The 17342-nt window shown below is 41.4% G+C and overlaps 1 protein-coding gene across 1 annotated transcript in view; it reads left to right on the forward strand.

The window, feature by feature from the left end:
* Positions 1–17342, forward strand: part of SNCAIP (synuclein alpha interacting protein) — a 74641-nt gene that overhangs the window by 3703 nt on the left and 53596 nt on the right. The window contains 2 exon segments of the mRNA XM_089909227.1: positions 7933–8072; positions 10745–10817. Coding sequence (XP_089765353.1) covers positions 7933–8072; positions 10745–10817 — 213 coding nt within the window.

Genomic DNA, 17342 nt, shown 5'->3' on the forward strand with positions numbered 1-17342 from the left:
TTTTTGGCTGCATTGGGTCTTCATTGCTGCACTAACTAGAGAAAGCCTGCAAGCTTTCTTGCAGCAAGCAGGGGCTACTCTTCGTTGTGGAGCGTGGGCTCTAGGCACGCGGGCTTCAGTAGTTGTGGCTCGCGGGGTCTAGAGCACAGGCTCAGTAGTAGTGGCGCATGGGCTTAATTGCTCTGCGGCATGTGGTATCTTCCCGGACCAAGGCTCGAACCCGTGTCCCCTGCATTGACAGGCAGATTCTTAACCACTGTGCCACCAGGGAAGTGTCCCCCGTGATGTATTTATTTTATGAAGAGAGGCCAATTTGCTGTCCTCAAAAATAGGATTATACACAGGACTGAATAAAGCAGAGGCCAAACCACAGATCCACTGCAGCGAGCGCTCCACTCGTGAGCCATCAAATGTTGGCCATGCCATGCACCGACTGAACTCTTTAAACACTGGTCCTGTTTAAGCCTCACATCAAGTCTGCGAGGCAAGCCCTATTTTTATCCCCTCTTTGGCCGATGAAAAAATGAGGCTTAGAGAGAGAGTCTGACTTTCACAAGGTTACAGGTAGGTAAGTGGCCGGGCCAAGATTTCGATACAGAACTGTTTGACTGTGTTACTCTTTCTCTTCTGAGCAACTTGGTTGAGTAGAATCATCTCTGGACCAGTCATCTCACCCATCACTATCCCCAACTGTCATTGAAGCAATTGCAAAGTGCTTTTTGGAAGTAAGGGAGTTGGTATATAGTGTAAATAAATAAAATGAAAACAAGCTAAGAGAACTTAAGCAAGTCTCTTAATTTTATTGTTCCTCAACTTTTCCATCTGTAAAACGATAATAATCCATCTCTACCTAGCATCCTGGATTTTATGGAGAAGGTATGAAAATTTATATATATGTACATATGTAAACACACACACCCATATTTATATACAGACACAAATACATGTATATATATATGTGCGTCTGTATACAAATACCTACATGTACATATAAACATGTACAGGTAAATAGACACACACACATATGTGCACACACACATAAATAGAATTAAGTGCAATGCTGTATTCCTCAACACAGGAAATTTTGTTGCCTTTCTGTGTCACCATGACTGCGGCTTTGGTGAAAGTTGACAGTTTCGGAAATTGCATAGCCTATGTTTTGTGCAAATCAAATGAGATCAAGATAAATAAGTGTCCTTCCACTTTATTATCCCCTTTGACCCAAGCCCTTGCAACCCAGAATAATAGCACAGACTTATGTGGATTCATTTTCCTAAGGTGCTTAAATCACTGGTAGAAAAATAACTTCTTACAGCAAATAAATCTCACTCTCAGTGAGTTACATTTTCCCATCCCACAGACTGGGCATCTCTTGCACTAAAATACCTGACCCACTCTGTTTTGTGTGCACTACCTTTTGCTCAAGTCATTCCACTAACGCTTCCCAGATTTCATTACATTCTGACCAAGAGCTGCTTCACAGCAGTGGGAGACCTTGAGAAAGGGTGTGTAGGGCTTATCACAGTGGACTTAGACGCTGAGTTAGGGAGGGTAAAGAATACAGCTTTTGTTCCAGTTTTAGGTGTGAAAAAGACTAGAAGGATATTCAAGGTGCAGAGAACCTGGCTTGCCCCTCCTCTCTAGCAAGGGATCGGTCTAAGATCCTATTATCCTTTCCTCTTTGCTTCCTAGAATGTGAACAAGACGTTTAGGTGGCCTCTGACTGCCTCCATCCCTTCTTCGCTTCGTCCCCGTCAATCAGCCCTGCCCTTCCAAGCCATCACCGTGCTTACTTTAAACTTACTTATATTTAAACTTTTCTTAGTGCTTCTCAGTAGGATCTAGTTTCATCAGCTTTTCAAAATGACCCAACATTTTTCAGTATTCTTTTTGCAATATCTTGTATTCAAGTCTCAGTTAACCTCTCATTGGTCCCCTCTCCAGCCTCCCCACTATCCAAAACCTCACACTTGTTCTAATATTATATATGTGTTACCATTTTCTTAATAGCTGCCAGGAAAGGAATTAGGAATAATCTAATCCAGGCAAAATGAATTGTGAATTCATGTCCCATAACTACTCTTAGAGTCCAGGTCTAGAACCCAGGTCCTCAGACTCCGAATCTTGGACCTGACTGATATCTCTACCTGAGGTGGTAGAGAGCAACCTTATGGATAGAGTGATTTCCAAGAAGAATGAGCAGCTGCCAGATTTTTTAATTTGCTGTTCTCTCACTTTGCAGATAGCCCTGAACGTTCTCATCTTGCCCAATAGTCATGGCATTTATTAGATTGACTCTGCAGGTTATTTATACAAACTATTTACCATTTATGAACAACTAGATTTTATGTCAGTCTACTCAACAGGCATGTATTCAACATTTACAGTGCACCAGGCATGGTTCTAGGCTTGGCGTGAATGACACAGACTTGTTCTGTGCTCTCACAGAGTTTACAATACCCTATGATAACAATTGAGCATATTATGAAATGCCAGATTAACTTAATAGTAGGTTACATTTAATCACAATATCAAACTCCATTCTTGACAGTCAGTCTTTGTATTTTGGTAGTGATGAATTATTGGCTCACATTTAAAACCAGGCAATCATTGAGGTCAAACAAGATGTAAAGCCAGCCATCTATCTGCCTTACTGTGAGATAACTTTCTTTTCTAAGTCTTTTGTAATTTTTGCCTCAATAGTTACCATTATTTTGGCTTCATTTCTAAATGCTCATTTTTGATACTTCTTAATTAAATGATAATAGTAACTAACATTTATTGAACACATACTATGCATCAGACACTATTCCTGATGTTTCACATTATTAGCTGAAAATCTTCACGGCCACATTCTCATGTAGATGCCATGAGTACCTGTTTACAGATGAAGAAACTGATGACAGACAGAGATGGAGTAACTAAGTTTAATTAGCTAGAGAATGGTGAAGCCAGGCTATAACGTGCAGTCTAGCTCTGGAATCCATGCATGTAACCACGGTGTTGAAAATGACTTCTGCCCAGTCCCTCGGTCACCTGTGGCCACCCTCATTCACCCCCGTCTTTTCCCATCCATGACCACTTCTCACAGCAGGTGAGGATCATTCAGTACTATGCTCTCATCACCTTCACCAATGTGGACCTTAATCTTTTGGCTGACTACACACATTACAATATATGTAGCATTACAGTAGAGTCATTCCTGGCATACTCTTAATATGGTCAGAACGAATTACTGAATCTTCCCAAATACCAACCACAAGCAATGTTTTAGCATAAGAGAATTTGATGATTATTAATTTTTTAAGTACCTCTTGGCACATAGGATAAAAACAAGGAACAAGAGCAAAAATCAAATGCATTTGAAAAGAGTATTATTCACAATAATTTTCTTTAATAGAGCCTGAATGGTGGAAAGAAATATATTTAAATCAGACTGGGATACTTATATGAACATGTAGATCACCAGTATCTGTACTATGTAAAGGTGGCAGTTGAAACTGTGGGAGTCCGTAAGGTCACCTGTGAAACATGGAATGTGGAAAGGGAAGAATGTTCCAAGGAAGGAACTATGCAGATGTATGTCCTATGAGATGAGAGGAAAAAGAGGCTTCTACAAAAGAGACTGGAAAGAAGTTTTCAAAGATACAGGAAGAAAACTAAGGGAGATTAAAAAGAGGGGGAGGGATGATTTAAAGAATTTAAAAAAGGAAGTGGTCCAGAGTGGGAGATAGGTCATTAGAAAGAGAAGGGTTTGAAAAGTGCCACTGGATTTTCCAGTTAAAACTCTTTGGTGGCCATAAGAAGAGCAGTGCCTGTGGGTGATAGCACAGATGGCGGGTCGTCGTGGCTGGAGGAGTGAATGCAGGGGTGAGGAAGTGGAGACAAGAACCAAGGCAGGGGCTTCCCTGGTGGCGCAGTGGTTGAGAGTCCGCCTGCCGATGCAGGGGACGCGGGTTCATGCCCCGGTCTGGGAAGATTCCACATGCTGCAGAGCAGCTGGGCTCGCGAGCCATGGCCGCTGAGCCTGCGCGTCCGGAGCCTGTGCTCCGCAACGGGAGAGGCCACAGCAGTGAGAGGCCCGCGTACCACAAAAAAAAAAAAAAAAAAAAAAAAAGAACCAAGGCAGTTCTTTCAAAACAGATGGCTGTGAACCCAGGAGCAGGAAACTCCACCCACGGCCAACTGAGGAGGCAGCATGTCTTGAGGTGGCAGGGGTGCTTCTTTAATTTTATGGGATCAGAGGAGAGAGCTGAAGTTGAGAGAGTAGCTGAAGAGAAGAAAAGGGCAGAGCCTGAGTCTGAGATGGGAGAGGAGGGGATCTGAGCACAAGCTGCGAGCTAGCGTGATGAAGGCGTGCCCTGTGAGTACCACATCCTCAGAGAAGGGAAAACAGAGCCTGATCTGTTAGGGAGGGCATGAAGTCAGGACCCCCCTTTCCTGAATTGGGAGGTCAGGCCACTGGAGAGGAGGTCACAATTTTAGGAAAGTATTGTGCTTCTGAAAAACTCACTTGAGCTGCGTGTCTTTGCTTTCACTACCAGCTTTGCGTGGACACATTTCTGTCATTTTATTGTGTGACTGTGGAGAGGCCTGCTTGAATTTTGGAAAGCTACGTGAGAAACAATGAATTTTAGTATAGCTGTTCGGATGACTGGCCTAATTGTTTCTTTTGGAAACTTAATGCGACCTAAGTTGTTTAAAAGTCTCTAGCTTGAAAAGGTGTCGGGATTCTAGTTCTTTCATTTTCTGTGGCTCACGACCGTTTGAGTAATGCCCGCTTGTTCACCCAACTGGCTGCACTTCTCAGGAGCAAGGGCCAAAGCTTTTCAGTCCCGAATAGTACGTAGGGTGGTCAGAGATCCCCAAAGCCCAATGTAGAAATCACAGTCTGTTATTATGAATCCCACGCATATTCAAACTGTTTTGCATGGCAGAGTGACAACGTCGATGTAAGCTGGGACGTGTCGGACTGTCTTACGTCATAGCAGCTCTGTGTAGTTTGTGAAGCTAAGTTTCAATGCCTGCTCTTGGCCGTGGGTTCTCTTGGATGAGGAAAGACCAAAGAAGCCAAATAAGGTGCTGAGACAGGCTGGCTGTCCTTCCTTTTTTCCTTTCCAGTCCGAACCTGGCTCACCTCTTCCTACCTCATCAGTTCTCACATCTTGATGTACTGAGCTGCAAATCATGAGAGGCACGAAGATAAGGAACACCCATGAAAAATGAGTCGAGAGAAGAGACCAGAACATTTAACATCGTTTTACAGCTTGCAAATTGACTTCACTTACATTATCTCTTATGATTATCTGTGTTTTCTAGATAAAGAAACTGAGCTCCAAAGATAGGAAATGATTTATTTGTCCAGAACTACAGAGTTAATAAATGTCAGAAGTAGGACTCGAATCCAGAGCTTCTGGCTCCAAATCCATTGTCTTTATACACAAAGCTAAGGCATCAGCCAGCATTCATGCTGTTAATATATGAGAAGTGTTTATTCTTTTAAATATAGCATGATTACATTGCTAGACTGGTAGTTATGGAATTTTCTAAGATTAGTGCTTTATAAATATTAAGTACTACCATTATTAGTATTAATATTGCCACCCAAATTATGGGCTACATAGGAGAATTCATTCAGTTCAACAAGTACCTAGTTTCTTTGGTAAATAAAATATTGTCCACACCCTCAGGAAGCAGAGAAAGAAATTATGTAAACATATAGATGAAATGTCACATGATGGATTCTTTAATGGACATATGCCCAAGATAAGGAAATAAAGAGCAGTGGTTCTTGAACTTAGCTATGCATCAGAATCACCTGAACGGTTTGTGAAAAAACAGATTCCTGGGCCCTGCCCTTAAAGTTTCTAGGATGAGGCCCAAGAATGTGAATTCCTAACAAAGTTCTTAGATGGTGTTAATGCCACTCGTCTGGACACCACACTTTGGAAGCTGAGATAAGTTCCATCCGGGAGGCTCAGAGAAGATATAGTGGGGGAGCCACAAGAAATTTACTGTTACTAAAGTACCCTGAGGATGGAAAAATGTCATGGAGAAGTAGAGAAGAGGAATTACAAGGAAGCACAAGGAAATTGTTGGAATTGATAGATAGGTTCATTATATTGATTGTGATAATTTTATAGGTGTATACATATGCTGACACATTAAACTGTACACTTTAAATATGTGAAGTTTCTTTAAAGTTTATCAGTTATACTTGGATAAAGATTTTTAAATAGATGAAGAACAGCAGATTCAAAAAAAAAGAGAAGACGACCATGGGGAGAGATGTCTGAGCTCGTGGAGGGCTGCACGTGCCATGCTAAGGCATGTGGCCTTTCTTCTACAGGCAGTGCAGAGCCACTGAAAGATCTGAAATAGAGAAGCACCCTAGTCAAATTTGCATTTTAGAAAGCTAATTAATTTTAGAGCAAGTATGGAAGCGTGGAAGAAATTGCCACTTACGACCTGTATATGAAAGAACTCCTTTGACCGTCTATAATATTATGCCCAGGGATTAATCAAATGTGTGTACAGCTTAGTATTTCAGGTGAGTAGTTAGTAAGTCATTGTGTGCCATGCATATGTATAAGTCAAGGATATCATCCTTTCCGTTAGGCACTTGTGGAAGCCAGCAGAGCCCAAGGGAACAGCAGCCCAGCCCAAGGGAACAACACCTTGCCTTGTCTTTCACAAGGCAAGGTGCTTTTTTATCAAGGGCAGAAAAGAGTCTTTCTCTTTCTGACTTACTTCACTTAGCATGATAATCTCTAGTTGCATCCATCTAAAATGTGACACAAATGAACCTATCTATGAAACAGAAACAGAATCATGGACCTAGGGAACAGACTGGTGGTTGCCAAGGGGATGGGAGGTGGGAGAGGGAGGGAGTGGGAGTTTGGGGTTAGCAGATGCAAACTGGCGTATAGAGAATGGATAAACAACAAGGTCCTACTGTACAGCACAGGGAACTGTATTTAATATCCTGTGATAAACCATCATGGAAAAGAATATGATAGCACAGGGAACTCTTCTCAATGCTCTGTGGTGACCTAAATGGGAAGGAAATCCGAGGAAGAGGGGATATATGTATGTGTGTGGCGATTCACTTTGCTGCACAGCAAAAACTAACGCAACATTGTAAGCAACTATACTCCAATTAAAAAAAAAAAAAGAGGAAAATCTAGACACAGATACCCAGGGAGAATGCCATGTGATGATAGAGGCAGAGATTGGACTGGTGTGTCTACAAGTCAAGGAAAACCAAGGATTGCTGACAACCACCCAAAGCTAGAAGAGGCAAGGAAACCTTCTTCCCTAGTGCCCTCAGAGGGAGAATGGCCCTATAGACACTTTGACTTTGGAGTTCTAGCCTCCAGAATTGTGAGGGAATAAATTTCTTTTCTCTTAAAAAAAAAAAGGAATATGAAAAAGAATGTGTGTGTGTATATATATATATATATATATATATATAACTGAGTCACTTTGCTGTAAGCAGTAATTAACACATTGTAAATCAACTATACTTCAATTAAAATTTAATTAATTAATTTTAAAAAGAGGTGAGTAAGGGCTGAAGCAGTCAGCCAGGGTTTCACAGAAAATGCAGAACTCAAGCTGGCCTTGCAGAGCAGTGGCATTTGCCTGGCCGGAGGAAGGCATTGCAGTCAAGGAGGCCCCCGGAGTAAAGGAACTGAAGGGGAACTGAACTTTGAATGCACAGGGGCATTGAAGAAGCGGAGACAACTGTTCAACCTTTGGCAGGGGCTTTTCTTGAGGCATGATGGAGGAGTGGAAAAGAAGTTTGGATCAAAAAGGGTGTTTCCACTGAAAGATGTTTGGAAAAAGAATAAATTAGAGAGCAACATAGAGGGAGGAAATATAATACTTCTCAGCCATCTGCAAGCCCCTCTCCTCTCTTATCACCCAAAGATAACAGGAATCAAGGGAACAGAATATAAAGGCTTGGGTTGGGATCAAGAGACAGGGAAGGTACATGGGTCTTTGGTTCTGTTAAGGCTAAAATAACAGTAGTTGCTACCCTGGGAGCTGGCCATTGTCCTGAGAATGCAGTGGGCTGGCGACCTAACAGCTCCTTATAAAAGGCCATCTGTCCTGTGAACTGGGATGAAGGCCTGGGAAGTCTTCCCTTTCAGCTCCCAGATGGTATCACAATGCACTTGTGAAAGAGACTTCCTGGGTCATTTGCTTATTCCCAGATTTGCAGATATGAAATTTTTTTTGCGTGTTCGTTTTGTGAATTGTGTGTTTCCACTGTATCGCTTCATATCACAACTTAACCATCTATACAGCACTCTCTTAAGCTTTATCTTCTATGCAAAGAGCAGTGTACTTGCTGAAAGAAATCTACAAATTGATTTTTTTTTTCATGTGTGTCCTTGTAAAGAATGGTAGATTTGTTCACAGTGTAGACTGGAGTCATTGCTGAATTTGACATTCCATATACCCTTACAGTTATCCAAAACTGATTTTCTGGCCTACACATCATCTTTTTCTTAGATTATTATACTTTTTATTTCCCTGACCAGGAGCAGCACCTGACTTTTTCTTCAATGGCATTATTCCCAAATTACTGACATGAATGCCCGCACAAAAGTGGCTTCCTGTGTGACCATGGATCAAGAGGCAGAGCTGCCAGGTGTGATGCAGGTTGAGGCAGCGGATGGGGCTCAGCCAGGCTAGTCTCTGCCTGGAGCTCAGTCCCTACACCAACCAGGCAGCCTGGGTTGTTCAAATTTAAACCTCATCAAATTAAAAGCGATTGCATACTGTGGACCTTTGAGGTCACATTGGAGGAGCTGAAGGTGAAGCTAATAAATTGTAGATTGTGACATGTCTGACTTTGGGCTGGGAGGTGACAGGATGCATGTGGCTGGAAATGCAGATAGCAGCGTACCCGGTTTAGCCAAGTACATATCATTAAGCCCACTGAGCAACTTATTGAACTTATCATTAACTATATTTAAGCACAATCAATCTGAAATTTCCTCTTTCTAAAATTTTGCCTTGGAAGAAAAGGAAAAAAAAAAAGGAACGAGGGTAAGACTTTGCCAAAGGGTGCTTTCATGGGGCACATGGCAACCAAAACAAAAGGCCCAATTTTAATTGAATTACAAACTGTGTAATTATTTAACCTGTACCAGCTGGTCTCAAGAAGCTACCAGATTTCCTTAGAGAGTTTGTACTTGGCCAGAAACATAAGGTAACTTATTAGGAACAAGAAAAATGCCTTCTATACCTATGTTACCCGCCCCCCACTCCCAAAGAGCATAATATAAAAGGGGAATAAAATCCTTGGAGTTCATTTTTGGCTTAAGAGGCAGTTCTCCCGCCCTCGAGTATGTGAATGCGTTTTGCTAAAGCACCTGTAGTCTCTGAGGAATGGCTGACATAAACAGGATGTTATTGCATCAGACAGGTAAGAGTAATTTCTCTAATTAGTCATCTGAGATTTCATTTTTCACTTGGAAGTACTGGAAATTTAATTTGTTTGTGATATGCAATTGGTGAACTGACAGTAGGTCCAACTGCACCTCCCTCTGTCTAGCTGTCCTGATGCTGGGTGGAAAGCACGGGGGTGGGGCATGTGGGATGGTCTCAGTGTGGACACTTCGCTTCATTTGTCAACATCAAGTTAACTAAAGCACCTTCGTATTGACAAATGTGTCCTATTTACACATTCCTCATTTGTAATGCTAGAATAATCCTAATGAGTTTCCCATGATCATTTTTCTTTTAGATTAAATGTTCTTTCTCAATCCCCTTTCCACTTTTGTAACAGTGAAGTCATTCGGAATCCATGCTCATTTACATAAGAGCATTGTTTCATAAAGGTACAGAGCAAACTATTTTTAGAAAGCTGTATTTTATGAATTAAAGTATGATCGAAGACAGAGCCTGACTTGGCCTTTGATTAAAGACAGAGTTCATCCTATTTATTTTGTTTTAAAACACGCTTCTCCAAAGAATCAAACTTCGTCCCCATACATCATAGTTATTGATTTTAAATTTGTTGTCGCTCTGCTGATTTTATGCCCCTTTATGTCATAATTTGTTATCCTGATAGCCGGCCCCTGAGTTGGTGCTGGGATTGAGCCTGCAAGGTGGTTTCTTTCAATTCAGACTAATCTATCCATGAAACAGATGAGCTTTCAAACACAGAACCATGCTCTTCTCACTTTTCATAGCATTATCCTGGTATTTCCCATGGAGATTACAGTAAAATTTGTGGCAAGTAGCAACATTAGGGACATTTCTGTAGTCCAGGAGATATAGCTCCTGGCTGCCCTGGATGCTGCAGGAAGCTGGGGGCTCCTCTTGGCTTTTTTTTTTTTTTTTTTCCACACATAGATTCACTCTTAGGATTCAGAATGCAAATATTATGGCCATCTTCTGGAAAATGTCAAGGACAGAAAATCCTTCCATCTTGTACAAGTAGCAGAAGAGATAGAATGTCTGCTGGATACACCCCACCTTATTTGTTAAAGGACTGTCCAGCCCTCTTTTTAATCTGCATCTCCTTACATGCTTATAGGTAGAGTCTGGGATGCTGCCAGATCACCAAGCAGCCCATTTAGGGTAAAATTAGATAGACTTTCTAGAGATATGTGTTGTACTCAAGTATCCCTTCTTGTGTTTTGATTTTCTGGCCAATTGAGTGAATGTAATGCTCTTATTTTGAATTGCTACTTTACACTTTTTCCTCCTCTGGCTTCCCATTCAGTATTCAGTCACGTCACTCAAGACCATCCCGGAACTGTGCCGAAGATGTGATTCGCAAAACGAAGACAGATCAGGTAAGTTTTGCTCCCCGCCTCTTCTCCTTATCCTGCCTTTTAGAGTGTGGGGGGGACTCCTCCTGGCATCCCTTCCCCCTCACATTGGTTGCTCCTGCTTTCTGTTTTCTTTTTCTTTTATGGCTTCTCCACTTACCCCCGACCCTCAACAAACAGATGTTAGGTCATCCTCACTAACTGGACAGGGAGGCCCTAATGAGGACTCAGCTGTTTACAAATAAATGTAGGCGATCATCGCGGCAGCTCCAAACCACAGTATACGCAGCAATTTACTGCAAACCCGAGAAACCATTGGTGACAAAACATAATGATGCAGGCGCCAATGAAAAAATGTTGGATGCATTTACTACCCATATGGCAAGAACCAGCTTGGGGGATGGTGCTTTGCCAAAGTCTGAAACCCTATCAGGGATGCGACATGATAGAATCTGCAGTAAGGCATACTGTAACAGTTAAGATTAAAGCAAAGCTTTGGAGTTTAATCGTGTAAACTAAACAGAGAATTATGGCGTATAGATGAAAACCAGCTGGCTGACCTTTTCTCCCTGCACACCCCCGACCCTTGACAAAAAAAGTACATTCAGGGTTGTTTTTCCCTCTGTAAATCAAATTAAGCCTCTCTGCTTTTCTCTCTGTGATGGGCAAAAGTGAAAATAAAAAAGGATATTGATGGGAATGATACCATAGCATTAAACTGTGAAATGATGTTTATTATTTTTCCAAGTAATTACTCTAAGGCATCACCATTAACCTTGCCAAAGCTGGACCTCTGATAGTAACTAGAATCTTGAGAACCACGGATGATGGAAGACTTAAGATAACCCTAGAATTATGTGTATTGTGTTTGAAAATAAATAGATCGTCCTTACCTATGCAGCTGCTAGAACTCTAGACCTTTCGAACTGAAAGGATTGTGCAAAGCTAATTTACTTTTCTCTTGGGACGTTTGTTTTCTTTCAACATTTTGTTTCGATGAGATGGGGAAAATAATTAGTCTATCTAGGTTTGTTTATCTCTGTTTTTTTGGTTTTTTTTTTTTGTATGAGTGAAAGTAATGCTTCAATGTTTGGGTCAGAAACATCACAGAAGATAGTTTGAAGTTCAAATAAAAGTTTTCATTTACCTCCATTTAAACAAAATTTTTCTTATTTCAAATGCACTCAAGTATCTATGGGGTTAACAGAGGCTTTGGCCATAAGGCTTATCAGGATGTGCCTCCTTAAAAGGCATCACCAGGTTCAAAGTTAAACCTCTGTGATCAGTGACAAGGGCAGCAGACGCAGTGGACGGGCCCCCGGCCTCAGAGTCGGAAGACCTCCGTCTGAGTCAGCATTCAGACATCTATCGGTTATACGACCCTGAGCCTGTGACTCATTATCTATAAAATAAAAAAGAAACTTGTTCTGCCAATGTTGCCAGGCTACTGTTAGGATCAAAATTAGGTGGTGTATCCAAAGGTATTTTGTAGATACAAGATTTTCTTTCTTCTTTTTTTTTTTTTTTTTTAAATTGGAGATGGGGCAAGAGAGAAAGAAGACATAATAGCAAACACTTCAGTAGTGCTTAACATGCTAGGTATTGCTGTAAGCCCTTTACTCGTATTAACTCAATTAATCCTAAAATCCTTGTGAGCTAAGTATTGTACTCTTAAGATGTTTATATTATATAGATGGGCAAACTGAGGCACAGAGCAGAGAGGTAAATTATCTCGCCCAGTGTCACACAGCAGTTACATTACAGAGCTGGGATCCAAACCCCAGGAAGTTTGCCTCTGGAGTCTGTTGTCTTATCCATTACATATACTGTCATATAGCTAGACTTAGGGATAGTAATTTAATTTTAAGATATTTTCCTTTTAAAACTTTAAAAGCTAGCATTTTCCCTCACCGATGAAGTAGAACATTTTTTTTCTCTGTTAAATAGCTTCTCTTGCTTACCAAGTTAAGTGAATTAACTGAAGCTTTTAAAAAGAATTTTCCTGGGGCTGGTTTATTCCATTTTCTCCAGGTCTTGTGACTTGTAGTCACTTCCACAGTAGGTGATGTTAGACATTTCTTCTGTGGTTGAGAAGGAGGCCAATTTCAAGTTCAGAAGCCTTTAAACTCACCCAGAGCAAATATCCAGTGCTCAAGGTAATCACCAATAATTAGACCTGACAGGAAATGGATATATGAGGGAAAGACTCAGGCCTCTTTTAATGGAATCACATGTACACCTCCAATTTGATGGACCATTTGGAGGTTGGTAAACCACTTTCTAATAGAGCAAGAGGGATCCTAGAAAAAGGAACACATGAAAAATCAATCTCTCCAAAGCACCGCTGTAGAATTATCTGTGAGCCGCTTTGAAAGAAATCTCAACATAGTAAAGTTTTCACCCTCCATTTCTGAAAGAATTGAGGCAATCTCAGTCAGTTTCATGGGCATGCAGATGTGGAAATAACCCTCCACCCCCAACGCATCCCCTTAGTCTTTCCTGTTTCAACAACCTAGGAGGAGTTTGCTCCAGGATCACTTGCACAGTTTCCATCTTTATGGTAGTCTTTTCGAACAGGTGGTGGCACAAGACACATTGGCTTCTGAGAAGGGTCCACATCTTCTTCTGGATGGGGCACCCTCTGGGGGAACTTTTCCCTAAACCTCCTGTGACTTAGAACATACTCCACCAGGTAAAGATGTGTCTCTTTACCTTTCTAAAGTTTGTTAGGCACTTTCTGTCTTGTGTAGGTTGTCAAATGTTAACACCCATCCTGTACTAACATGTCTTTGACTAGATAGATGTTCTTGGACCCAGTTGTTCTTTTATTTATTCATTCCTCAAATAACTTTTGTGTTTTCTGTCTATGCACGCACTGAAGACAGGGTAACAAGCAAGGTGTAGACAAGGCCCTGTTCTCAATGGCACTTACATTCTGCGGGGTGACAGACAAAAGGCAGGCAAATGAAGATGTAAACCAGGTTTTTCCACGTAGTGATAAGAGGTGACATGAGGCATGTGATAGAGTAACTCACAGTGGTTGGGGAGGGAGGGGGGTTTGGGGGATCAGGGAGCATTCTTAGGGCCCAGCCATGGGAAAGCCAGTGAGGAACAGTGAAGGCAAGCGCAGCGCCCCTGAGTCAGAAATGAGCTTAGCATGGATGAGGAAGAAAAGGAAAACCAATGTGGCTGCATGGGGCAATCAAAATGAGGATGAGGCCAGGGGGCCGGTCAGGGTCAGACTCTACAGGGCCCTGAGGGTCATGGTACGCAGAGTTCAGATTTTACTCTAAGTTCTGTGAAGAGCGCTCACGGCACGACCCCAATTTTTCTAAAATCCCATTACCTGGAAAGAAGCCGAAAATCATAACTCTCAGTAGAAGAAGGGACCCTAAAAATCATCTAGTTTAAGAGGGAGAGAAAGTGAGAAAGTGCAAATAATAAAAGCAGAAGGGTACGGTGTTGACAGGGGATGAATGTGGGTAAAGGGTATACAGGTGTTCTTTGTACTGTTTTCATTCTTTCAACTATTCTATACATTTAAATGAAAATGTTTTAATTGTAAGTGAATTTTTAAAGGCCAATAATAATAATAATGTAGTCCAAAGTCCATCAGACCTTGGAGTGACTCTTATTATCCTGATGGGGTCATCAGCCTGTACTTTGTCACGTGAGTGACAGGGAGCTCACAGTCTCACAAAGCTGCCTATTCATAAAGGTTAATTTTTGTTCGGCCAAAATCAGTGTCCCTCAAATGTCCATCCCTTACAACTGGCTTTTTCCTAAGGAACCTTAGAGAAGGACCGTTCCTCCTGGGCAAGGGTGCCACTGAGTGTTTGGAGATGGCAGTCACCCTGGGTTTTGTCTTCTCCAAACTAAAACTTCCCTCCACAGTTTTGAGTGTATCCCGCTCATGCTTCTTGCTTTCTTGCGGCTGTCGCATTTACCAGCATCCCTCTTAAAAGTGGCGCACCCAGAACTCCACCCGAGGTTGCTCCCCGTATGGTCTGATCAGAACCTGTCAACCACACAGATCCACCTCAGGACTTAGCACACACCTTTCCTGCCTTCGCTCTTGGGCTACAAAGACAAGACTGGTGCCTCCCCTTCCTGCCTGTTATTTTTAAAGTGTTCTGAGAGGAACAGGAGTGCAAATGAGCCCAGTTGTTGGCCCTTGGGAGCCTCTCTATGAGACATAGAGCCTAGGGCTCACCCACTTCACCCCTGGGCCCTGGGTCAGCTCCACAGTGGGCTCTGAGAAAGGCAGATGATGGCAGGGTGTTTTGTCAGAGGCCTGGGGCAGCATTCCTGCACCTTCCACGCGCTCACCGACGCCCACGAGTCTGCCCTGGGAGTGCCCTTCCTTTAGCCAAAAGCACGGATTCCTGTTAAAATCTGTATTTCCCCTGACAAGGATAATATTTTAAACTCTTTGCCATCAATTACACTACACTATGCCTAAACTGAATTTTTGTGAGAAAAAGAAGTTTTGAACACAAGTGTGAAGGACGTGCAGATACCATAGGAAGGCAGGAGAGAGGGGAAGAACTAGGAATTAGAAGCTTGAGAACAAACTTTGCTGGTGCTTAGAGCTGCACAGGTGCTACTGAGAACTCCCAGTTATTTCTTACGTGCTCAGCATACCAGGCATTAGGCCAGGTCTTCTGTGCACAGCTTATTTGTCCTCAAAATAATTCTCTGAGGGAGGACCATTATTATACCCATTTTATGGATGAGGAAACTGAGGCCCACAGAAGGCAAATAATTTGTCCAGAGTTCTGCATTTGAAACCAGTTCTGCTGACCACAGAGTCCCTATGAAGTTGAGCAACTGAAGAGCAGTTGTAGTCCGAGGAACCACGCACAGCTAGTGGAGTGGGGCAAGGATTAGTATTAGGGAAGTTACGGGTGAAAAATTTGCACCTCTAAAAGGGTGTTATTTATGAAATGTTGGCATGTTTTCTCTGCTTAATCCCTGCTCCTCATGTAGGAAAGGAGGACAGCATGAGGCAGGGCGTGTTAACTCTGCTCTATATTTTCTCCGTATGAGGACTAAATACGTATGAGGACTAATACTAAATCGACATATGGTATTCAAATCAAACATATTCAATTTCATTGACTTCGAGCTTCTTTTAATTAATTGGACATTCAGATACACATTTGTTTCAATTCATGGTGCTTTAAATGTCTTGTGATTCTTTCAGAATATGTATCTGCTCAGCTCATTGTATAATTTTCTTATGAAAGAAAGCATATAAATATTAATGCAGCTTTGCATCTAAGAACTTAGACGTGTTGAGGTTGGGAAACTCGGTTATGTAACAGTTATAAATGGCCCTGGAGTGTGTTTGAGAAGAGATCCTGAAGGGTCTTCAATACCTAAACAGTAGAGAAGATCACTTGTCTGACAGTGAGTAAAGGAAAATCATACTTTTTAAACTCAGTATCTGGTAAAAGCTGTTTTGGATGTATATTTAGAAACATTGCAGATCTGCTATACTTTTAGCCCTGTGCCTGCAAATTTTGTGATAAACTCTGAAAATGTATGGTTTTCTAAGATTTTCAAGGATTTTGGCCAACACCGAAAATAATACACTGACATGAAATTTATCCTGTTGACGCTGCTGTGACATAGCTGGTGATACTAAATATACAAACCTCCTGTTTCCAATTTTATTAAGGTTTCATGCCAAAAGCATGAAAGGTGGTATAGCAGTTTAAACTGAAAAGCCTGCTGATTAATCCATTTCACGTGATCTAATAGAAAATGGACTCAAAGATTCGGGAAACACATTTGCTAAGATCTCAATCAAGAAAATGAACACTTCACCCTGATGCAGCAAAGAATCTAACATTTATGACAAAAATCTATTTAACTGAAGTAAAAATTTACATACAGTAAAGCATGTAGATGAGAATGTTAGTCAAATAAGTATTTTTGCTTTTTCTTTAACAAAATTATAATTATAAAGGTGACATAATTCATTTTTTTAAAATAGTAAAAACTACAATTAACCATGCTACCAAAACAAAATTGCTGTATTTCTTTCTAGTATTTTTTTCATGAGGCATATTTTTTGTACAGTTGTCATCATAACATAAGGGCAAATTTTTTTTTAATTTATTTTTTTAACATCTTTATTGGGGTATAATTGCTTTACAATGGTGTGTTAGTTTCTGCTTTATAACAAAGTGAATCAGTTATACATATACATATATTCCCATATCTCTTCTCTCTTGCATCTCCCTCCCTCCCACTCTCCCTATCCCACCCCTCCAGGCGGTCACAAAGCACTGGGCTGATATCCCTGTGCTATGCAGCTGCTTCCCACTAGCTATCTACCTTACATTTGGTAGTGTATATATGTCCATGCCTCTCTCTCGCTTTGTCACAGCTCACCCTTCCCCCTCCCCATATCCTCAAGTCCGTTCTCCAGTAGGTCTGTGTCTTTATTCCTGTCTTAGGGCAATTTTTTTTTTAAACATCTTTATTGGAGTATAATTGCTTTACAATGGTGTGTTAGTTTCTGCTGTATAACAAAGTGAA

The sequence above is a fragment of the Delphinapterus leucas genome, chromosome 3 (genome assembly GCF_059928025.1).
Source record: "Delphinapterus leucas isolate spDelLeu-1000000601 "Yukka" chromosome 3, BTC_Dleu_Yukka2, whole genome shotgun sequence".
NCBI classification, from domain to species: Eukaryota; Metazoa; Chordata; class Mammalia; order Artiodactyla; family Monodontidae; genus Delphinapterus; species Delphinapterus leucas.